Consider the following 26,278-nt stretch of genomic DNA (forward strand, 5'->3'; position numbering starts at 1 on the left):
TTCTTCTTTTTTACCTCTAGTTTTAAGCTTATATTTTATTTCCTCTCTTCTTCCACCCCGTCATTTCCCTTTATATGTAAACAATACGAGAAATTATGTAGTCACTATTTTTCTTTTTTGATTAGGTCTAGCATATCCAGCTAACTAATTTCCTTATCGCATTAAATCAATTACTGAATCGCTGCATTCAACATTATCTAGTCAACAAAATTAAATGTCACTACCTAGAAAAATATAGTGAAAGAAATGAGAAACATATTTGAGAATATTTATTAGTATATCACATGCGAATAATGTTTGGTTTCCACCATCACTAAAAGAAGAAAAAAAAGTTATACGATGAGATTGCATATCTGCTTTTTTTTTGTTAAAGGTCCTTCCGAAAAATTAAAATAAAATTTTTGTTTACAGGTTTTAATTTACTATCAGAGGAGTGCAACTCTTTTTTAGAAAGTCATTCTTTTTTCTTCTATATCTTCCTCTGTTCTTTATTCCATTCTCTGTTCCTTAGCAGATATTTGCATTGTTTCAATTACAATAAGAGGTTGTCATTCTTTTTCAGAAGCTCTTTCCTTTTGTATCTTTTGCTAACATCATCACATTCATATATTCTATTTTCGTCCTTTCTTTTCCATATAATTATAACACCAAAAAATAGTTTTTCTTTATCTTATTTATCTACACTTTATCTTCTTCACCCATTAATATTCCTAATCCTTAATATACTTACTATTCCCAAATGTAATAAAACAAATGAATTTTCTAGAAAATTGTCTGTATTGGCAGAGTATATCCTTTTATGATTCTATTTAACCGATAAACAGTTTAACCAACGCATAATGTTAATATTTTTTAATGGATTAACTATTCCTAATTGGATATCGCTTAATGAATTTTCAAAATAAAGTAAAACCTCATTCATAAAGTGAGAGAAAAAACGTTTTATATAAAAGATATTTTCACTTAAACTTTTACTCTAAGAACTCTATAAGATCGAGAAAGCTGAAGTGCATTCTAGAAGCAATCGAAAAGTTTTCACCCCTAGAAAATCTACTTTAACTACTTATCAGCAGCACTAAAATAATGAAAATATGCATTTCCAAGAAAGCTTGTTAAACTTTAGCGCGCGACAAAGTGTCTCTTTTCAGTTCAACTCAAAGCTCGACCTTTCTCGAATAAAGGCACAATGATCTTTCAACTTTTAAAAGTCAAACTTTTGTATGTTCTTAGGTGAGAAGTAGACTTTAAAGAAATAGAAAAAAGCAGAACATTTAAATTCATTTTTTACAGATTTTATTTATCTGTTTGCTTTAGCCAATTCATTAAAAATAAATTGCTTATTGACGGTATCGAGCACATTAGATAGATAAGCTTGCAAGATTAAGAATGACAAGGTCATTATCGCGCAAATCATTAGGTAAACACTGTTGGTAAAAAATGTAATTCTATTTACACTAAAGTTTACAAATCGGAATGTGTTAAAGCAAATATTTAATCGCTTCTACGGTTTTAGGAACACAAATGCTCTAAAAAGTACTTTTAAAAAAAGAAATTTACGAACGTTTATTAACAAAATAATCTTTCAATTACATCATATTCAATTGATTATGTCATCTCTGTTAACGAAAATTCCACTTTGTGTATCAACATCATATTAGAATTTTAGTAATAGTAGTACATGTGCCATTGGATGACGTACAAAATAAAATTGTTTTTTACTTTGTGGTTAGTTTTGAAAGTCGTACTAGGTATTACATTTTGACAATGTTGCCAAAATAATATTAACCAGTAAGCGATATGGATATGCTATATATCGCTTTTCTCTTCACAATTTCGCAATGAAGAAGAAAAGGAAAAAAAATAAGAAAAAAACAAAGATTGCACTATGTTTTTTCCTCAATTATTCTATAACAAGATAACCAGATTTAATTTTTTTACTATTACCTGATAATTCTTTTCATGCATAGAATTTTGTATCTCATTCTCTTCTTCTCTCATTTGTTTCTCATTGTTCATTTTTCCACTTTTTCTATATTGTATATCTAAGCACTAAGAATTGGATTTTCACTAGTTTTCCTAGGGTTTCCTTTACGTGCACTAACCAATCCTCTGAACCCATTTCCTCTATTAATCCATCGCTCCTCCGCAGTGACAATATTGCGCAGAACATTAGACGCAGAACTTTATTGCAAGATTAATCTCGTTCACACACACACACACACACACTCTTAAGCAACGAGGAAAAAGATGAAGAAAAATATAAAGACCAAACTGTGTTCTTTTAACTGAATTATGAATATGAATAATATGAATATTAATCTCTCTCTTCTTAGTCGACAGACATTCAAACTTCTAATTTTATGCAATTCATTTATTGATTACACTAGAATTTTTCTTTCCATAAATGATACTCGATATGCGATTAGATATATGCAATTTTTTACAAGTTATCATATTATTATTAGCAATTCATCTCTTGGTCCTTTCAACTTTAGACTCACATCCTTTTCTCCTTTCGTTTTTAAAGGGTGATTTTTTAGACGTACTTTACCGCTATAAATCCGATTGCAAAAATTCATTTTGAACGTTAATATACATTTGATTCTTCACTTTACATGTAGTCAGAAGGACGCACATCTCCTGTCGATGTCTAGTACTAGATATTTAATGAAATATCACGTTAAATTAAAGGTTTTTAATGCTAGGGGCAAATTTAGGATTTCCACCTACCTTGAAAATCCGAGGTTAATTTGTCCACCTATATTTGAAACTAATAATGGATATTTAAAAACTAATATATAAAAAAATGATATTTTCTTAAAATCGAGGTAATGTTAATGCAAATTTTCCAACTTAGTGTTCAAACTTCTCATCTTCAATGAATTTTTAGATAACTTGATAAATATGAAATTGTTTTTAGTTAATTTGTACATGTGAAAGTCACTTGCATTAGATCAACGACATCACACAATGTTCTTCAATTACTAAAACCCAATTCTAGTAGCTTCATTTTCTCTATAATCCTCTCCATATAACTCGTGGTTACCTTTAGATATACTTCCGGATCCAGTGGTGAAAGCAGACTGACCCGGTTGCCAATGGTGTTGGTGCAACCTTTTACGTTGCACACAGGCTTCCTCTAACCAATCAGCAAGGATGTAGGTGTAAGCCTCACATCAGATGGAATTGGAGTACCAGAAGTTAAGACCTTAAGTGGATATTTCTAGTAGAGGAAGTTGGTTTTATTAAAATATACTTGTCCTATTAAAGTTTATAAAACACTCTACGAAAAAGCTTTATTTTTATTCTTCTTCTCAGGGTGCCGTCTTCATCAATGATCGTTGGAAACTACCTCGGCGAAGATTCGACGGTCCTGACACTCCAAAACAAAGATTGATCATCTACCTGTTCTGTCTCTAATGTTTTTCAACCAAGAATACTTTTTCCCTCCCATGCCCGTTTTGTTCACAATCACAATCTTCCTTTCCATTATTAATTTTAAGAGCCCATACTTACTTCCACGCATTATATGACCCAAAGAATCTGTCTTTCGTTTTTTGACACTGCGCTTTTCCTAGCACCTCCTCATTTGTGACATGCGCCTTCCAAGGTATCTTAAAAAGTCTACGAAATAACCACATCTCAAGAGCTTCTATTCTGTTAATGGCGTTAACCTTCAAGGTCCACGTTTCACAGCTATACAAAAAGGATGACGGTAAAAAACTTCACAAAACGATATCACAGACTTAGGGTTGAAGTACATTTACCTCATTCGGTCAAACGTAGATCTTGCTTGCTAGGTTGTTAATCCAGGTCCCAAATATTTAAATTACTCCACCTCTTCTATTCGTTTTACATAGATACTAATATCTACTGGTGGTTCTAAAGTTTTTTGGTGGTATTAATTCTAAAACCGTAACGATCTCTGACTGCAGTAAGTTGATTTAGCAAGCATTGCAGGGCTTTTGGACTATTAGCTCTTATCGCGGTGTCATCAGCATACCTAAGGTTTTTAATCGTTCGATCTTTGACCTTGATCTCATCATTTGTGCCTTTTATTACCTACTCAAAAATCTGTTTAGAGTCTAAATTAAATAACATTGGGGACAAAATACAACCGCGTCGGACACCTTTTTGTATAGTTGTTAGTGCAGTGATTATGTTATATTTTACTACTGTTGTTTGATCCCAATACAAATTTTTGATAAGTGCAATGTTGTTTCAATCTAGACTCCTTGATTCTAATATCTTTCATAAAGTATGAAGCATGTTTACATCTTCCTTAACTGGTCTCTATACTTTTGAAACAATACGTTCAGGCCAAAACCAAATAAATTCTGTTAAAAAGTGGAACCAGGGTATCTATGTCTTTTTCTTCCAGGCATTTTATTATATCTACGTATAATTGGTCTGGTGTAGGAGATTTTAATTATTTAGATTATTTTTTTCTGTACTTACATAAAATACTTAATATCAAAAGTAAATTCTTTCCAATTATAACTTGTACTTTTATTATTCATCAAACGATATATTTTCATTAATCAAAATGGGACCCGGGACACTTTATCAAAACAAGGTAAATAAAAATACGTAACAATCCATATTTGTTATTAATACAAACAAACGATTTGAATCAAATATGAACGGATGATGAAATTGGTGTAATTATATTATTATCATCGAGCAAACATAATAGTTAACATTAAACTTATTATCGTTTATTTGTTGGTATCATAATTGAACCTAAAAATAATTTGGCCTAATAAAGTCGAGGAAGATACAAGTTGTTTGTTAAAGTCTCAAAGTAAAAATAGAACTTTAATCAAAGTTATTTTCATTATTATTTCATAAATTAATTGTGCAAATCATAATTCTTGATTATTTTAAGGTCGGCCATTTTTCGACTCATGCTCCTTAAAGTGTTTTAGACATTTGACTAAATTGATATCAAGATATTAATAATAATAATGCTAATAGGCTGATATTTAAAAAGAAAAATGATCCCATTTATTTCTGTCTACTTAAAATAAATATTTTAGTTATTATAAAGTTAAAGTTCTCGTAAAAATAGTTGGAATTTGTGCGCCAAAGATAGCATTAACGACACGTCAGTATTTTCGTAACAAGAAGTGGTAGAAGCTTCAATATAAACACTTTGACAGCTTAATTAAAATTTCTTACATTCAAATTTTCGTCAAAATAATATTTGAGCCTGCATCTACTTTAAACCATCTGCTATTTAGGTGAAGTACCAGGGAGTCCCTTTTTAAAATAAACCTATTACTAAAGAATGTGAATCCTATACGCTTTTCCACGAAATTTATTTTTTTGATAGATAAGAAAGATAAAATGCATAGTTGCTAAATCATATCAAACATATAAGTAAATATGATATTTTTGATTTATAGCATATTCATTTAAATGCCGTTTATTGTTCTACACGGCTTTTACAGTTAAGTCGGAACTATTGCATCATTATTATTGGAGCTACAGTGGAGAGAAAATCAAAATTGAACAACGCCTTTGCGAGTTATGTCTATATGCCTTGTAGTTATGTAAGTTTGAGCTTTACAGCAAAGCCAACCACCGGAACTAGCCAATCTCCATCTAAAACTACATCAACTAAAGACACCACTGATGATTTCAACAATGACTCTTAAACTTTGAGCTTTATCATAAAGGCATCCACTGGAATTAACCAATTTTTATCTGAAACCACATTAATTAAAGAAACTACTGATGATTTTAACGATCGAACGAACTCTTCAACTTCGAACTCTATGAAAAAGGCGTCGACTGGAACTAGCCAATATTCATCTAAAACCACTTCAACTGAAGGAACCTCTGATGATTTTAACGATGGTTTCTCCACTTGGAGCTCATCAAGAATAAATATTATTTTTATTTTTAAATGCGAAAAACTTCTTTTCTTTTCTGGAAGAATTTTGTTGTGAAGTAATATGCTTCCTCCATCAACTAACTGTCTTTTAAATATTTTAAGAGAGGCTTAGATGGTTGAAGATAGTTAGATTCTTATCAAACACTGACAACTTTGTAAGGGTGAAAGGCTTACGTATTACTGTGATTTCTGCAACGATTTTGGGAGTTTTACTAAAATTCTATACAAAAAGGTACTACTACTTTAAAAATGGAACGATATACTAAAAGTAGTAAACTAACTTTCCAGTTTGTGGAAGTCCTTAAGTAGTGATTCCGACTACAAAGCCGCTAGTGAGTGAAATGGTCGGGCCTAGGCTCAACTGGAGGGTTAGTCTTAAAAATATTAAGATTGTATTTAAAATATAGCATTTTTTTATTTACCAAAGGGCAACTGGTTCTAGCATCTACCGCATTATAGTTGTATCGTCTTTAAAAAAGGCGAACCATGAATAGGGAGATTAGTGAAAATATTAAAGAGAAGGATAGGATTAAAACGGAATCTTACTTCTCATTGATCTTATTGAAAGAAACTCTTCTAAAACCATAACGTTGAAACTCCACTTTTTTTAAGTAAGTTTTCTAATATTTTAAAATAAGTAATGATTGTGCCTTGTGCCTTTTATAATACCTCAACCTCGAGCTCTACCACAAAGACTTGGACTTGAACTAGCCTATCGTCATCTAAAATTACATCAACTGAAAGAACCACTGATGATTCCAACGATAATTGATTCTTCAACTTTGACCTCTGCCACAAAGGCATCCATTGGAATTATTAAATCTTCATCTGAAACTACATCAACTGAAAGGACCACTAATGATGCCAACGATGACTCTTTAACTTCGAGCTCTACTAATACTAACTCAAAGGCATTGACTGGAACTAGCCAATCTTCATCTGAAACCACATTAACTAAAGGAACTACTGATGATTCTTTAACTTCGAGCTTTACTTTCGTCCAATTGTTGCTTTGGAAAGCTTTCCAAAAAGAGAAGCTCGTCAAGAAAAAAACATTTTTAAACAAAATTTTCCTTACAAAAATCTAAATATTTCGAAAACCAATTTAATGACTTTAATCATTTTAGTTTCATATGAAAGCTATTGACATGCCTTATCGCGAAAGGCATTATAAGTTTCCTTGTAAATGCAACCATTTTGAAGTTACTCAGTTGTTTTTCAATGGACTGAAAAAATCTTGATATTGTCAAAAGCCTACAAAAATCATAATAATTTAAAAGCTCATCAAGAAGGTTAACCAATTTTCTTTGGCTCTTTTCTCTGACTCAGCAGTATCCCTATTCTTATAGTCTGGACCTGATAACTTAATTAATTGACCATAATATCGTAACTAGGCCCGAAACAGAAGGTTTAAGGTATTGCGGTGTATATCTCTCCATCTCTATACAGGTGCATAGTCTGTTGAGTTAGTTTGTAAAGGAGTACCGAAGAAGAAAAAAATTAGATCAAATTCTGTTAATCAAGGTAATTTCATTTCACCTTAGTTGAGACTTCTTAAATCATGGCTCTTTCAGTGTTTCTTTTATGGAATTTGCCTATTTGAACCTCTTAAATTTCCATTATTCTTTAAAAAATCTTTTTTAATTTGTTTTATATGTTTTTACATATTTTTAATGGAGCGTGTTCCACTAAAGACACTACTCTACAAAAAAATTATTTAATTAAAAATACGAAATAATTTTTAAATAAGGAAAAAATTATATTCTTTCTTGCCATTCAACATCATCTGATGCTGAATCTTTTTCTCTATACGTGAATTTAATGATGAATTAATATGCTTTCCCCATCAAACGTTTCTTCAGGTGTCTTTTAAATATTTTAAGACTAACTAAAATGGTTAAAGATATTTAGACTCTTATAAAACACTGATAACTTTGTAAGAGTAGACGTAAGGTATTGTGGTTTCTACAAGTATTTTGGGAGAAAATCGAGACTGATACCTAAAGATAATGCATCTTAAGAATGCCAACTTTGCTTGTGGCCCAAGTCCCTGACAAGTCATTCTCACTACAAAGCAGCTAGTCAGTGAAAAGATAGAGCCTAGTCTTAACTGGAAGTTTATTTTTAGAAATATTCAGAAGATTATATTTAAAAGATATCATTTTTTTATTTACCGGCTAGTGCTTGTAGCACCTACCGCATTATAGTTGTATCGTCTGCAAACTTGCCTTGAATTCTAAGGTTAGCGAGAACATTAAAAAAAAGAAGGGATTCAAAACGGAATCATATGGTACTTCATCCTATCGAAAAAAACTGTCCTAAAACTATGACGCTGAAGCTCCTGCAACAGAATCTGATGGTCTATCCAGTCAAAAGCCTTTGGCAGATCATATATGAGTACAGATAATATTTTTCTTACAGCAGCAGTTTTTTTTATGACTTAATGGTAACTCAGCGAAATAGATGATTATGCTATAAATGAAGAAATGTCTTTAGTTGATGTAGTTTTAGATGGAGATTGGCTAGTTCCGGTGGTTGGCTTTGCTGTAAAGCTCAAACTTACATAACTACAAGGCATACAGACATAACTCGCAAAGGCGTTGTTCAATTTTGATTTTCTTTCCACTGTAGCTCCAATAATAATGATGCAATAGTTCCGACTTAACTGTAAAAGCCGTGTAGAACAATAAACGGCATTTAAATCACCAGATCACTTTTGCTGGAGTAAATATTTTTAGAAAATGTAATTACCTTCCTATAAATAATTCGCTATCTGGTAAACAGAGAAAAGCTCACAATAAAAAAAGATAGTCAGGTACTACAGTAATGGCCATTTGATCATGTATCGAAAAATATATGTTAAAGCGTTAAAGAAAAATACTTAATATTTTAAAGTTTAGAAAAGATAATACCCATAACTACAGATTATTAGAATGTTTATAACAGTTTAAATATCGAGTTGAAGAAACTTGTCTAAAATTCTTAAAAATAAATCTACTATGTGATCTAAACTCAAATTGACTGCCCACACCATGAAGTCATTTATAAATCACTAAAATTTGTTACAAACAATTCTCGAATGTGGCAAGTGATTTTGTAATTCAGCACGTAAACACATTACTTTTATGTTTGTTATAATAAACCTTTTTTTTTCCACAGCCATTATTTATGAAACCAAATAATACCCTATATTTATGTTTATAAATACGAGGCAATAGTGCACCACAGAAATCCAATACTATGATTTCAAACAACACAATGCCCTAGATATTCAGTTTCTCTGCAACTGATATTTTGACCAATGCCACGTATTTTTATTTCAGACAAATTTATGCTGCTGCGGCTTATAAAACCGCGTCTATAAAATAACAGGGAAGCATTTATATATTTACGTATTCAGGTTTTAAATTAATTTAATATAGAAATTATACGGTCAAACTCGTTTTTGAGGAAGTCCGAAATAACTTTCTGCTGGCTGGAGTGGCACTTTAACATTATTGTGAAACCTGGTATACATTAAATTTAGTGAGTATAACATCATTTGAATAAAAATCTTTACCATTTTGTGTAAGAATCATATAATTATTCGCTTTGAATAATTGATTAAAGGTTCCAGAAAAAAAAACAAAATAATCTGAAAATAAAAAGATTTTATTACTTTTAATAAATTTCATCTCTTTGAAAAGTTTACTTTATAAGCGAAAACAGGTTCGTGGAGTTTGACGTGGAAAGTTCTGATGCTTTCCAAAACAGAATTAATGTGAGAAGTTTAGGGAATTTATTGTTTTGATGCAGAAGGAGTAACTTGTGGATGAAAGTTAAATTCATTCTGAAGCTCAAACAATTAAAATAAACAAAGGCGTAATAGCTTTGTGGTTTATCTTGGAACTTTTGTTCTTTTATTTAGGCTTGGTAAATTATCTAAATATTTTATTAGGAAGCTCAAAAGAAGCTCAAAAACTAAATTTATTTCAGCAAACGAAAACTTTTCTAGTAAAAACTCAATTAAAAGAAGATTTATAGAAGAGAATATTAAATTTTGCCTTGGGAGCTTAAAATTTTAAAACGTCGGGAAAAATTTCGAGGTGGTGTGAGCTGAAATTATAAAATAATGAGGTACATACTAAGAGAATAAAATTGATTAATCGATTTTAAAAAATCAAAGTTGTAAAATTCCGAGACTAAATTTCTAAATGTTTTGACAAAAATAAAAAATATATATAACATTTTAACACAAAAGATAATGATTCCAAATATAAGATGACCCTTCTACGACTTGGTAATATGAGGACAGAAAGGTTATATTATTTCGTCTTCCTAACTCAAAATTTTATGAATAATTTAAAATTTGTGAGATAATTAAGTGGCCAAATATTAGGTTAAAATATCGACATAAGTGGCAACTTCAGGATTTTAAGTAAGAGATTGATATATTGCAACATTTGGAAATGGTGCAACAAAACTTTAAAATTTCAAGAGTTGATAACTCAAAATATTTAAAAAAATATTTTTAAAGCATTAGATAAAAAAATAAATTGAAAGTTGTTTATTTATTATACCGCATATTAATTATTTTTTTTAGGTTTTATTAATCTGCCGTAATATTCTATTTAAATATTAATTTTTGCTCCCTGAATTTTTTTAATTGAAAAAATATATTTTCACTAATTTATAATTTTTTCCAGCAAACGCTTGGTATTTTTTTATTTTATCTTTAAAGCTTTATTTAAAAAAAAATGTTTTAGGAGGTCTTTCACTGAAAATATTGAAGTTCGAAATTTTTATTCCTAATTCTAAGAAAAGATTTTAAGGTGATGACTTAAGATGTTTTAAGATGGCCAAATAATAAGTAAAGATATGCAAGTTGCAATTTTAACATTTTTAGATAAAAATTTGACATGCTTTACTTACTTACTTTTTAAGATACATTTGTTGTAATTATTTAAAATCATTTTGTAAAGTAGCATTTTTCGATTAGGCTATATTATACAGGAGTAAAACAAACTGTTGTTTTTTCTCGTAATTTCAAAAGACCCTGTAGGAAAATTAAGGTGGATAATTCTGTTTACATACTGTTCCTTGTAATCTTTGATGTATTCTAAACATTTCGATTTTTGATTCATTCCATTATATATATATATATACGAGAAAAAACAACAGTATGTTTTACTCCTGTATAATATAGCCTAATCGAAAAATGCTACTTTACAAAATGATTTTAAAAAATTACAACAAATGTATCTAAAAACTGATAGCAAAATCGTGAGAATCTGATAAAAAATAAAAAATGTATAAAACATCAAACTTGGCCAATATTTCAGGGTGGCGGAATTTTGTGCCGGCGAGTATATATTTAATTTTTTGCCCCTGAATTGTCTATATTGGAAAAACATCATCTAATATATTATTTTTAGCAAAGCATTTTTTTGTTTTGATTCTTTATTAATAATTTAGTATCAAAAATTATAATATATTTTTTTAACAATTTATTAAGGCATTTAATATTGACTTAATTATTATTTATGTGATTTATTATTTCTTTATTATGTAGTTTAAGGCAAAAAAGTCGTGAAGCTTTTCAAAAGAAAATTTGCCATAAAATAAACCATATTTTTTAATAAAATATCCCAATTATGTAAATCCTAAAACGTAGTCTGAAAATGGCAGTTTTTCATTCTAAAAACCAAATTATAAACGGTTTTCAGCAAATAAAAACTCCTTTAAAAAAAAATTCAATTAAGTGTTCTAAAACAATTTTATTTAACCTTTTATACGTTTAAATATATAAAAGGTAAGTTATTAACTTTTTTGTGGGAGTCTGATACAAAAAATATTATATCGTGAATATTAAAAGAGGAGTACTGAAAATTTATTCGCGTAGGAAGTAAATACACATTAATATTCTATTTAAAGAGAGATATTTTATTATGACAAACTCTAAATGTTTTTGCAAATTATATTTTATTAAATATTTCCATCTCTATCGTTATATTTGAAGCATATTTTTGTGCATCTTTACCCATTGCAATAAATGATCTAGTTTGAAAAATTTAATTTCATAAGTTTGGATATTTTTTTATAGTTTTTGATTTTGGATGATTATTAGTAATTCGAAAGATATTATAAAAAAAGCAAAAAAACATATTATATATGTATGTATGTTGGAAAACAATGCTGATAGCTCTTTTGAAGATATAATGTATTTTAGCGATTATTTTAATTATAAAACTTAAAATGGGTCGATATCTGAAATCACCCTTTCAGGTAGGAAAACATAATTACAAGTTTCAGAACATGGTTTTATCTTAAATCTACTGTGACAGATACAGAATTTATAAAATCCGTACACAAATGTTAAATTTAGGGGTAAAAACTTATTTTACAACAAGCTATCTGACACAGACTGGGGCTTGGTTTCTGACAATTCCACAGATATAGAATTTAAGTTTATTTATATTGTAGGTACTCTTAAATCACGTTTTTCTGAATTATTCCCGCAAAAAAAAAACATAAAAAAGGTCAGACCAGTCTAGAAATGTGACAAGGTTTTCAAGGGAATTAAGAGCAATGCGAGAACAAGTTAAATTCTTAGGGTTCTATATTTCTTCTCCCGGTGTAATCTATTAATGGAGTTTTGCGATCACTTCTTACTCCTATTTCTTGTGGTATAAATTAATTCTCATGTGGTTCCTATTCTTGTCCAATGTTTAATATTTTGAAGCTACAACGTTCTCTTTCTGCCTATACTCCTAATTCCCTCAATATAAAAAAAGAGTTTTATACACAACATAAAACTAACAATAATTTATTATAGGTACTAAATAACTTTAAAAATATGTACCATACAGAAATAAAATAATAGGCAATATAGAATACCATTAATAAACATCCAGGTATACTGAGAACTCCATCACTTCAAAGCTAAATCATCACTCCATATACGTTTAATGACTATTTTTTGTGCTCACAATTTAGCAAAGGACATACAAGGATTCCTTAGAGTTTTCTTTTTAAGAAATATCCTTTAATAATTTTGGCTGCCTCTTACTTATTTTAATAAATCAAAGACCATTGTGATATTATTATTTACAAAAGGGAAAAGCGACAACCCGGAGAACTAAAAGCCCATCTCATCACTACCAATTGTTTCAAAAATTGTGAAAGAGTCCTGGGCTCTGCAAATAACTAATTGTTTTGAAGACAATAATTATTTTTCAGTGTTACAGTTTAGTTTCAGAAAGGCCAGAACCACGGTACTTGGCATTCTTGGCCTGTGGGCACCATGGTGTCCCACATCGTGGAATGCTATTTTTAAGTAAGGCATTTGACTACGTAACCAAGTCACAAGGATACAGTCTGTGAGGGTTTCTGGGGTGTTGTCAGGGGAGTGTGTTGTTAATATTGATGTTCCTCAGGACTGTTCTTGGACTTATACTTTTTTTAATGCACATAATCTTTTAAGCACTGAATCAAATGACAGATACACATCGGGTTCCATTTTGGCACAGTCGGTCACCAAAGATCAGTTCTGTGTAAACCGACTTCTGTTTAAGGTTTTTTCTCAGAGATCCAAGCTGAGAATGATCATGTGACCACTGTAAGATTTCTTTAAGTAAACTTGGATCCTAAGTTACAATAGGGTGAACAGAGTGACTATCTTAGTAAAAAACTTTCTAAAAATCTATTTGTACTTAGGACTGACTTCAAGAATTTCTCGTGAGGTCTTGCGAGTAGAATGCAGTCTTCCACTCGCACTTTTCAGATGCGATTTTGATCAGGGAACATTCAGCAGGTATTGCAAGAGTCTTTGTACAGATGATTGCTGATGGGCAAATAAGGCTCTAAGATTTGTTACTGTACCCTCCTTGTACATATTTGAGAATCTTACATTTGTCAGGCGGGGTGACGAGCACTTTGAGACACATGGGGACGTTATGATCATGATACTAGAAACAAGTATAATCTCGTACCTGCTTACTGGAGGTGCGGGAGGAAGTGTCGGACTGGCCGGGAGAGGATATTAAAATTTACAACAAGTTACCTGCTAACTTAAAGAATATCTCAACAGCTTAATTTAAAATTATGATTAACGACTTTATAATAATGAAGAGTATATCAGATGTAAATCTTAGTTTTTTAGAAACAGTTGTGTTTAATTGTGCAGGTTTGTCACATAGAACTTTGTGCTTATATTCTGCTTTTCTTTTGTGTGTTTTGTGAATTTACGTGAATAAATCAATATGGGTTTTTGTATTGATTTATTGAGACATTTAAATATTATTATAAAACATTTTAAATATAATATAAATTTGTTTAAAATACACATTCCTAAGTCATATAAAAAAGTAATAAGAAAATATCCACAGGTCTAAAAAGGTTATCTGGCAAATTTTTAGGGTCAATCACTTTTCTAAAATTAGATAAATTGCATATTTTTAAAACAATTTTTCTTGTGATTTTCCTAATTTGCAATAGGAAGAGCATCGTCGTCGATGTACTCGTCACTCCTCTGGCGTCATGTATATGTGGTTTTGTTTCAGACTCAGAATCACTTTTGCGCAGCTTATCATGAATATCCAAGTCTAATAAAACCTGCATAACTAAATCATCTTTATTATATTAGACAGTTCTGGTAACTCACACTCTGATAATCTTCATTCGGAAATTTTTACATTCAATCTATTATCAAACATTACATTAATTTGAAGATTCAGAAAAAATCATTCAACTGATTCAGAACAAAACCCGATTTATAACGGGAATAAAATGATGTTACTGGATTAGTACTAAACCTCCTATTATATATATTTATTTTATTCCTTTTTATAACAACTCAATTAATAGTAATAACAAATATATTATCAAATATTATATGCCTTCGGAACTTTTTTACAAGCCTACGCAAGATTTACACTCCTAAAGGTTTTAGCGCGAAACCATATAAAAAAATGTGCGTACTAATCTGACTTTGGCCGAACTTTAATATATACACGTGTTAACAAAAAAATTTGATCCTTTATAAAAACTCCTGCTTATGCTCAAACGATCCAAAAGCATCTTATTTATATACCAGGCGTTTAGAATTTAGGGAAAAATAAAAAGGTTAACGTATCTCTACGGGAAAATTCTATGAGATTGATTGATACAATTTTGGGATTTTAAAAGTGTACACATTTTGGCCCAATGCCCAAATATACAAAGAAAAATAAAACAATCTCCTCTAAAAAAAAATAATTTCCTGTCAATAAACTATTTTTTTTTTTAATTAAACTCAACTATTAAATTTATTAATTTTAATTATTTTAAGTGTGGGAATATCATTACCCTATAAAATAAGACCCATGCATGATTTATAATAAAAAATCTATTAGAAAAAAGTAAATAATAAGATATTATGTTACAGAAGTTGAATGTTAATGGAAAAAGATAGATTATCAGCAACAAAAAAAATATTCAAAGATTTCTCTTTCAACCTCCTTGCATTATTGAACCCTTGTAATGAATACTTTATAGGCGGTAACGCGATATATTCAATAACTTCCCTAATTTTGTTTTTCAAATTATCAAGGTTAGCTTTCAAATGAGTTGCATATACTTGCTGAGTAAGGTAGCCTCACAAGCAAATGCATTATTCTGACTTTCTGGTGGCCAAGGAATAGGTCTATATCGCCAAGTCTAGTATTCGGGAAACTGCCGAGTTACCTCTTCCCTCATAACAACTGTAGAATGCGCAGATGACCATCTTGTTAAAAGTATTTAGAATTCTTAAATAACTATACTATGTCATATTTTCATGAAAGAAGTAGGATCCAATTATTGTACGTTATTGCACACCAAATGATTACTTTCTCGTCGAGTACTGTCTTCAGCAATGAATTCAAAAACGGCGATGCTCGAATGACCAGTAACGCAAATTTCGGGAACCAACTACACTAAAGTTTCTATCTTCTGAGTATTTATGATCAACCCATAAACAAAAATTATCTATCTTAGCATCATTAAACAAAATATCAAACAGCTCAATAGCAGCCATAGCATATTTTTCTTGAGTGATTGGAGTATTTTTATAAATATCTAGAATGCTTCCTGTCTAATTTAAAATAGTGGATTTAATTGTTATGTGCTCAAGCGGAAATTTTGACCATATCTCATTAAATATTTTTGTTACATACGAGTATATACTTAGAAACTGAGTCAGCACTGCAGTTCTTAGATGTTATTTCAAAGACAAATAATGGACGCCTAAGAGCATTAGTATATCGCAAACTAACACCTGGTTTAGGAAAAGTGATGTTGGCCTCAACAGGGGAATAGAAAACGTCACCAAAGACTTCTAGCAGAACGCGTATCCAATCAAATTAATAAAGACAACTATTAGGAAAGCAGCAGAAATAATAACAGCCATACGAGGTTAAGGAACAAAAACCAAACCAGAATCCCTACTGGACACCAAGAACTGCATATACCAAATCCATTGTGAATGTGGAGAGTCATACATAGGTGAGATAAAGCGACCACTAAAAGTCAGGACAAAAGAACATCGAAAGTGGAGTCAAACAGGAGAGGTTTGTAAATTAGCAATAGCAGAATATGCTTGGACCAACAGTTACAACATATATTGGGCAGAAAAGAAGATTTCTAGAAGCAAATTATATCACGCAGACCAAGGAATCTTCAGCCATCCCAGAGTTTTGATATTTCCAACATCTGGGGCCTCTGCAGACTCTTGCAAGATCAAATGCACTACACGTATGACCGGAAGTCACAACGGTTGGAGATACTTTCTAGCCGAAAATTGAAGTTCGAAAATTTTTTTTTCTTAAATCGTAACTTTGGACATTAAATACTAAATTTGGACTTTTTATTCTAATGACAGTATCTTTGCGTTTTTTTCTCATTAATATTACATTCAAAATAAAAAGACATTGACAAATTACGTTAATAAAATTTAGGTGAGTTGATTTTTGTTACCAAATGATTGTTATTTACTGGACATTGAAACAAAAAAAAGTAAACTTTTAGTTCACTATATAAATCTGATGAAATAAGAAGCTTTTGAGTCGTTTGTAAGTATAAAGAATCAATTTTTTGAAAGTCAATCCGTGGACACACTGTATATAATTCTAAGAATAATTATGATGCCATAAATTTACTACTAATATGGTACATACCGCTAATTTTTTAAGAATAAAAAAAACAGAAAAACTGCAAAACAGAAAAAAGTTTGGTCAAAAGACTAGAAAATATATTTAAATTAATAATAGATTACACGTGTTTTGCCCTTAAAGGAATCATCAGATATAAATAAAAATAAAAAAAATATTACAACCTATTTAAATTAATATTACATTTATGTAGAAAAAGAATATAAACTTGCGCATATAAGAGGGACTCGGAAGTGACTGAGACTACCTTTGCTAACCAGGAGATGGATCTTCGACCCACTCTGTGATTGAAACTACTTTATTGCACAAGTGTATAAAAGGTATTAAACTGGATCTCTTGGAAAGATTGGAGATCACTAGGGCAAAAAGGAGGTCTATCTTGGTCTGTGTAAACGACGTTTTTTTATTTTGAACCTGGTTTAATCTTTATTAACGTTAAATAATGCAACTTTTCCATATAAACATCATAATTGTTTATTTTCTACAACATGCCTCATTTAACGGAGTGTGTTAAAGCATTTGCCAATGGATGATAGTTTGCCGAGTTGTAGATTGTGATAGATTTATATAAATTTAGTGGATAGAATATTTAAAGACATGTAATACTCCCAACCAATAACAGAGATCGTTGGTTCCGCTCGAAATTCACTACGAAATTAAATATATAATATATAGACTTTTGATTTGGTGGTATAATAGTGAAGGGTTCTTTAAGGGGTTAAAACGGACTACTATATACAAAATGTTCTAATTCTCGCCAAAAATCCTTAATAAATATCTCAAACCTCCACGTTTCCCGATCTAATTTTTCTTCCTCAATCTTATTAATAAATTTATATACAATATAGCACAATAAAAACTAATTTTAGCATCCACGATCAGCCAAGTTAGACACTCTGTCGTACATTAGGCAACGTTTGCCAAAAAAAAAGACTACGTTCCCACGTGTTTTCTATGAAACTTATGTAAAACGTATTTTCAACAACCTGCTTAATGACTTCAAAAAATAAACTTTTTGGCAAGGTTTATTTTAAAAGTGTCACAGATGCGTGTGTGTGTGTATAAAAACTTTTTTGAATAAAAACGTTTAGCGTATTATTAAAAATTATGTTAACAACATATCGGTACGTCAACTTTCCAATATAAATTCTTTATTTTTACAATTTATTTTTGTAAAGGGCATGTTTACTTGGTAAGAGCCCGTCATTGAATTGCAAGGCTACTGGTTTAAGGTCACGTTTTTTGAACGAATGCCAGCCTATATTTAGAAAAATCGCTGTAAATAACTTAACGAAAAATTAATTGACAGATGCATAACCGTTGTGGGTGTTGTGCTGTTTTTTACTCATTACAAATATTCTTGGACAATTTGAAAGGTTTTTATGTTTTAATCAAAATTGTGGATTGCAATTATATCCATCTAGTCTAACAAAGTTTTTTTTTTAATTTCGCCAAACAATCTATAAAACGAAAACTTTGGTTTGGATAAAGAAAACTCTTATCACAATTTAAAGCAATAAATACCAGGAATTTTCTTGAATGGCTACCTGCAGTAGAAACTTTTAGAAGTGGCCCTTCGTTACTCGCCCGGAAATGAAAATAATCGTTATATAAAGAAAGTTCCTAATTTTAAACTAAAGTGCCAATAGTCTTTTTAGGTTGGTGAAGTTGTAATGAGTACAAATAATAACTTTAAACCAATTATTTCGAGTTTTATTCATATCCATGGGAGCTTTATTATAAAAAAAAATCCTTGAAAGAACAATCAATTTATCAAGACAATGATTAAAAAAATGAATTATAATTTATGAATTCTTAATTAGTTAATTAAAAACTTAGTTTCCTTTCTATTGCTTTATTAATAGTAAATGCAGTCGGAACAACAAATCAACATCACTAAATTAAAAAATATATATTTTCTCTGTATCTGCATAAATACAGAATGTGTCAAGAACTTTGACCAATTGATAAAAAAAAATCTGGAATATTCTCCATTGCACTACAATGACACAATTTTGTAAAGCAAGTGAAAATAGGGAAAATATATGATTTTTTTTAAACAGTCTTCATAAAAAAAGCTCCTGCTTGTGCTCAAAAGTCTCAAAAACATCTTATTCTATCAGATTTATATACCGAGCGTTAAAAGCAAAGTACCTTTATGTCTGGGGATTCCATAAGAAGTAATGGATACAATTTATAGATTTTAAAAGTTTGCCTTTGTTCATCCAATGATACATGTGGTACAGGGATTGGTAAAAAGCTCCCTAAAAACAAGGTAATCTCCAGTAAATATTAAACTCTTATTACTGAGGAAAAACATACTATGGCTGCTATTGCGCTGAATTCTGCTTAATATTTTCTGATAATATCGCTAAGGACCAGAGCATCTCAAATTGAGAACGTTAGGAAATCGTATTTGAAAGGAATTTTAATAGATATTAAGATAATAGAATCATGGTATACAAACCTTAATTTCTTCCTACTCGAGAAACAAATGTTGATGCTAAGATAAATACAAAATAGAAACATTTTACTAATGACAAAATTTGCGGTCATTCGAGCATCTCCATTTTTGAATTCTTTGCAGAAGACAGTACTCTAAGAACGTGAACATTTGGCGTGTAATTACGTACAAGGGAATAATTGAATCCTTATTTAATAAAAATATAAAGCACCTGCATAGTGAATACTAAAAATACTATTCACAGGATACAGGAGTCGCCCAGGCTGCAGTCGAAAGTTCCTACTTTATTTGTCCTAAGCACTAAATAGAATTATAAATCACCTCAGGAGATCTGTCGAAATTATTAACTATTAAGAAGTCTATTTTGACTGTTTACGACGCCTTTGAACTCTAAACAGTTCGGTCCATCCATGAGTGTCCTCTTCTTTCCGTTCACCTCCTGCTATCGACCTTTCCTTGGACTATTAACTGAAGCAGGAGGTACTCAGTACGCCTCATGATATGTCCGAAGTAATCAAGCTTTCATTTCTTTACAATAAAGATTATTTCTTGTTCTGTATTCTATGCCTCAGTTTCACATTGTTGATGTGGTCAGTCCAGGACATCCGAAGAATGCCGCGATATATCCACAGCTGCTCAAATGATTCTAATTTCTTCAAGGTGGCTTTGTGATTCATGCCTATATATTATAGATTCATAGGACAAGACTGGGAAGACATAACAGCTGTCCAGTCTTAATTTTAGTTCCATTGAGATTTGGCTTGTAAACCACTTTTTCTTATGGCTAAGCGCGTTTCCCACTTTAGAAATTCGTGTTCTTATTTCTGTTGACTGATCCCATTTTGTGTTGACTGTGGTTCCAAAGTATGTGTATGTCTCCACTTGTTATATATTTTAGTAGTTAAGTTATAATAATTTCATCGTAGGTTATCGTTAGTTCTAGTTCATATTCTTGACTTGTTGTGTCTACGCTTTGCATGAGTCTTTGAAGCTCGTTGCAGTTTTTTGCAATAATAACTGTTTCATCACCATATCTATGCCTTGAAGAAATTGGTAAGGCGCAATTAGATGTCCTTGTGCATGTCTGTATCTTTAAATTAAAACTTGCAGACTGAAGATCGATTCTCTTAATGCGCTTCGAAATCCAAATTGTGATTCCGGTACATTATTGTGTATGATTTTGGTGAAAACCTTGGTAATGTGATTTGTCAGACTTATCAATCGATGTTAACCGCAGTGTTTTGTGCTTGGTGTTTTAGGTATAGGTACAGAAGTTGATTGTAGCCATTCCGTCGGAATCTCCCCTTTGTCATAAAAGGTGTTAAAAAGACCTGTCAAAAAATCGAGGAAGTGGTCATCCATTTCGCATAGGAGTTTTACGATCTCTCCCTGTATGTTGTCGGGACCTTGTGTTTTATCGTTTTTTAGCAATGAAATGGCTTTTTCTTAGGATTTCGGGCCAAGTCATGTCGTCATCATTAAAAAGTCGTTCTATGTAATCTTTTCAAGTGTCAATAAGCTTCAAGTCGTCTGATATAAGGTCTTATCTGCATCTACTAATCTCGAGTCGGGATTATTGGTTTCCCTTTTAGTTGTCAACTCTTTGATCTTTTTGTACATGTTGTGGTAGTCATATCTTCTGTTACATTCTTATATTTTACCGCCTTTCTTTTTTAGCCAGCGTCCATTCGCTTCTTTTATCTTTTTTTTATATTGAAAATTGTTTCCTGGTACCTCATTTGATTTTTGCATTTATGTTTTCTTTTTTCCTTAATGATATCTAGGATATCATCCGTCATCCATTCCTTCTTCTTTAGGCGATCCTCTAACAGAACGTAGATCTGATTTCCAAGTTTCATTTATACTCACAGTGATGACCATGAAACGCTTATTACCTTTTTTGCTGTGGAATTACAGGATATTTTGCTGTAGTCTCAATATTCGAATCTAATAGTTCTGATGGGTTGAAGTTTTAAAAACCGCCAAACACACGTGCCTAACTCAATTTTCCAGTTAAAAATGGTGTATTTCGCTTACCTGGGTAAAAGTCATGTGACTTTGACATTTTAACTCGGGCTCCAGTCTCCTTTTGAAGTTGGGCGATCGTCTCACCCCCCTTGCCGATAATCGCCCCGGCTGCCACACTTGGCACCAGTAGTTTAAAATGGTATGTTCCATCTCCACCTGAAACAAACATATTATAAAAAATTGTACCAACATAGTTAAAACTGCAACTTCCAGAAAATCCAGACGGTAAATCGGAAATAAAATTATGATTACAAAAAAGTGTGTATCGCTGCCTTTGTGGTATAGTAAGGAATGCTAATAAAATCATGTTTTTTCTATTTAGTTGGGTAAGTGAAACAGTTATATACTATACCACTTTTGACCCATAATTAAAGTTTTAACGCCCTAGATTATGTCTAAAACCCCATATGAAAATAAAAAAACTTTTAAAGCAAATTCATTTGTTATTTTCAAATTTCATGAGCTGACTGAACTAGGTCAAGCGTGAATGAGAATTATAGGAGCCAACAAGGGTGGATTTATTAAAACAACCCTTATATTCCGGTTCGTTAAAATGTAAAAGTTCGATCAAAATATTAACCTTTATTAATATATTTTTAATTTAATTATTAAATAACAATAAATAAATCAATAGAACCAATACCAATAGATATGTCTTTAATTTCCCTGCAGGTCGAAAGTGTGTATATTTTACAGACCAATTTGCAAAAATTTAAAACTTTATTCAAGCACATTTAAATAGGTATCTGTCAGAGCTTGAGCCCAGCAAACTAACGATTTTATCCTAAAATCTTGGCAGAAAATCCATATTTAATGAATAGGAAAACGGTTGCCAATTTGTCAATAAAAACGCGAGTAGCAGCCACGTTTTAAAATAAGCGCTTGATTGACCCCCGCACATACCAGATTTTTACACAATAATTGACTTATTTAATCGAGCGCTATCGCCAGTAGCGTAGGTCGTCAGCATATTACACCACTTCTGTCACATTGCATGCAATCTTCATAACGTATTGTATCAGTTTGTTTACGCCCACCGGTCTAGTTTGACCCAATTTTATCGTGTCAAAGGCGCGGAGATTACCGGATGATAAATGGCCTCTCCAAGTAGATAAGACCGTTTTTTTCCCGAATTTTTACAAGAAAATGGATATTAGAAACCCATTTATTTTAGTTTTTGGAATAAACAACTTTATATTATAGGGTAACCTTCAATTGGTTTTTTATTTACATAGTAAAATTAAGTTTTACTAAATTAAAGTCTTAATTATCCTATATAGCTCGCCTTTCACCTTCCTTGCATTCTATTTCTACTTCGCAGCCTAGTTTCATTAAAGGGATTTGCAAGATGGTAATTTGCCGATCGATTCCTCTCATTTCCATAAAATTAATACAGGGTAAGGAGGGTGTGATCGGTATTTAATGATATCAGACAAAACTGGCATGGAAAGGAGGGCAACTTAGAAATCGTTTGCCTGAATTGGAATTTAGGAAATAACATTAGGCCAAGTCTCTGGAGAAGAAATTGAAAGAGAAGTTGAATTGAGGTTTAATGGTGAAAGAGTTTTTGCAAGTTGAATTTAACTGTGATACACTGGTGAGATATGAAAAGTGTTCAAGATTATTAAATAAATTAATATTTGCAGGAATGATTCTGACATCCTGGATCGTTTTGTCAGTCTTGAATAAATTACAGTCCTTTTATGTGATCTAGCATCTTCTAGATCAGCATTTTCTTTTTCCAACATTGCAAATTCTAGTATATTTGATTGCTAGAATTATATTTAAAAGACAGAACTCGGTGTGTTAAATTGGATGATGCGTTTTTAGGAGGCAGTGTGTGAAATATCAAAGTGCCACAAAATTTAATGCTTGGTATTATTATTTCTAATATACAGCGTGTCTCTAAAAGGTCTGCACAAAATCCTAGGACATATTTCTGAGGTCAAAATAAGCCGATTTAAAGCAACTCTCCTTGGCCCAAAGTTGCTACGTTTCTTAGTTATAGGGTGTTAAATTTAAAAAAATACAAACCGATTTAATTTTATTTTTTAACATTTTGCGATATACCACTTTAAAAAATTGTTACCTGGGGGTTTTTTGTTATGAGAAACTTAAAAATGGGCATCTTTTTAATATGCCCGATAGAGGGCGCTCCATACTGCACTGTTAATGGTGTAAAATAGCCATCACTACCCTATTTAAAGTTCAAAAATTATTTATAAATTTTTATTTATTTTGAAGATTTTATTTTTTTACGCATTTTAATTAACTGCTTTAATTTAATTTTTATCTTTCATGCTTATTACTTCAGATAAAATTAATTGTAATTTAAAATTTCAAAAGTAATGGGTCAATATTAAATCCAGATAGATCTTCAGATCTATTAGCTTTTATTATATAGGGCACATTGAAATCGTAAATCTATAAATTCTATCCTAAATTAGAAAATTCTTAAATAATTAAAATAGAATAATAAAGAATTAAGAACACAAATTTGCGCTACTTAACAAACGTACACTTTAGGGCTAATAATCGCAGTTTATCTATAGCAATAACACCTAATTTAAAATGTACATAGTAGAAATTATTAATTAGGTATATGTAAAAAAAATTAATTTATACCATCTTGTAGATGAAACATCCTTGATTTTTTATTTATATAAAAAATAATTAATCACGTTTGCGAACAATAGACAACATCCTCTATGCATAATTGTTATGACACATCGCACTGGCAGGTTAAGATTAATCGGTGATGCAAGGCCGAGTCATTAATAAAGGTTATATATCTAAAATATCCCACCATAAAATGCGGCAATCAATTTTTAAAAAATAAGCTTTGGAAATTTTTGAAAATTTTGTAACCTCGATTAAGAGAAAAATTAACTTTCTAAAAATAGTTTTAGTAATGCAGTATTTCTGCTTTTATATATCGCAGTGTCTTTGATATTTAACACACACAATATTTGCCAAGATTGACTAAAGTTGTCAAAAGTTGACGGGAATTTTGAAATTCAAACACCAGTCAAAGTTTTAAAAACTGAAAACTACATGCATAAGCAAGACGGATCCAATCTCCCCGAACGCAAAAAACTGTAATCAACGTATCTGACAGAATCCTGTCCAATACTGAGAAAAAGGCATTCAACGAAGCCATCATTCCTGGATGTTATCACTTCTATCAGCTTACCTTGTGCTAAAGAGAACAAATTTCGCTATGAGATAAGAAAAACTCACGAATAAACTGCTAAAAAAAATCTCCAGACAAGAACAGACTGCACTCAAAGATCTAAAAACAAACGTCAATATCAAGATCTTACCAGCGGACAAGGGTAAAGCAACAGTTATCATAGATGGAGAAAAGTACAACAACAAAGTTGACAACTCTTGAATCAAGGTGAATACAAACTACTAACTAAAGATCTTACATTAACAGTAGAAGAAGGAGTTTACAGGGCTCTTAAAGGCTCTGCTTTTTTTTTTCTTTCATGTAATGCAGGCATCACATTTCTATGGGCTTTCTATAATACGCAAATAAGGAATGCCTTTGCGACCTATCACCAGATCCAGGAATTCGCCAACATCGGAACTGATCAAATTATGTTGAGCATTATCCAGCCACTACAAGGTAACATGAATTCCCCTGTACGAAACTCACGAAGCTCATTTCGTCCTACTTCTTCAGGCCACTAACTTTCGAACCATCGATAAACAAGTATGCTTTGATATTGAGTTACAATACAAATGTGTCCATCGGAAAATCCCTTAACATCACCAGGAAAACTCACGGAGGAAGTGATGGACCTTTTAGCGGTTGGTGTGTTCCTCTTTTCCTACTTTCCTACTTTCAATTCAAAGTAAGGTTTTACATTTGTAATACAGGACTTTCAATGGGCTCGTCGCTATCTCCAATAGTACAGCTCAATCCAAACCCAAGATGTCGCTTCAAAATGTCGATGAAACATTTATTATTCGGGACAAAAGCGATACAGAGTTAGCAAACTTTCTGGAGTACATTAATAATACTAGACCAAATAGAAAACATTACTTACTTACGGTAGAACGGGTACCCAAGCAAACTAATAAAGAAAACTATTAGGAGAGCAGCAGAGATAACAAGCAAAAAACTTACAGAAATTAGGTGGCTTAATATGCAGAACAGGTTTATTCTACAAAAAAAAATGCTTCTTCTATAAAATCCTAAAGAAGAAAATTTCAGAGTATCTTTTTGATAGAGTAACATTTCGAACCGACATTTACAATTTAAATTTAAGACATAGAAACACCATAACTATACCAAGACATAGGAAAAAATTATTTAAAAGGTCTTTTACTTACGATGTGGCTGTGGCTATGGATAATGTTGTCGACTATTCGTTTTCCTTTGATTGGTATAGGAAATATGGAATCATGGAATATATTGTTTTCAAGTCAGACTCAGCGAGTATGATCTACATGGTATTAACATTTTAAGTTTATTAAGTACAATTTTTATTATTATTTTTTTTTTGTAAATATTTAATATGTTTTATTTTGTTTCATTTTGAAAAATGGTCGCGAATGAAACTATTTTAATTATTTCTGTTTTTATCTTTGTTTTGTTCTGTTCTCGAGCTATATAAATTTATTTTGTTTTTGTCTTTAAGTAACAACGTAAACCTATATATATGTATTATTTTGGCGTACTACTTATAATAGTTATTCTATTTTGTCTTGATT

At 31.1% G+C, this 26,278-nt stretch overlaps 1 protein-coding gene across 4 annotated transcripts in view; it reads right to left on the minus strand.

The window, feature by feature from the left end:
• The window catches only part of LOC126743265 (RNA-binding protein Pasilla), a 144,031-nt gene that overhangs the window by 34,579 nt on the left and 83,174 nt on the right, over positions 1-26,278 (minus strand). For all 4 annotated transcript variants that reach the window (XM_050450268.1, XM_050450265.1, XM_050450267.1 and 1 more), the window contains exon 3: positions 21,566-21,712. In XM_050450268.1, the coding sequence (XP_050306225.1) occupies positions 21,566-21,712 (147 nt within the window). The remainder of the gene's footprint in view (positions 1-21,565; positions 21,713-26,278) is intronic.

This window comes from Anthonomus grandis, chromosome 12, assembly GCF_022605725.1.
Source record: "Anthonomus grandis grandis chromosome 12, icAntGran1.3, whole genome shotgun sequence".
Classification (NCBI taxonomy): domain Eukaryota; kingdom Metazoa; phylum Arthropoda; class Insecta; order Coleoptera; family Curculionidae; genus Anthonomus; species Anthonomus grandis.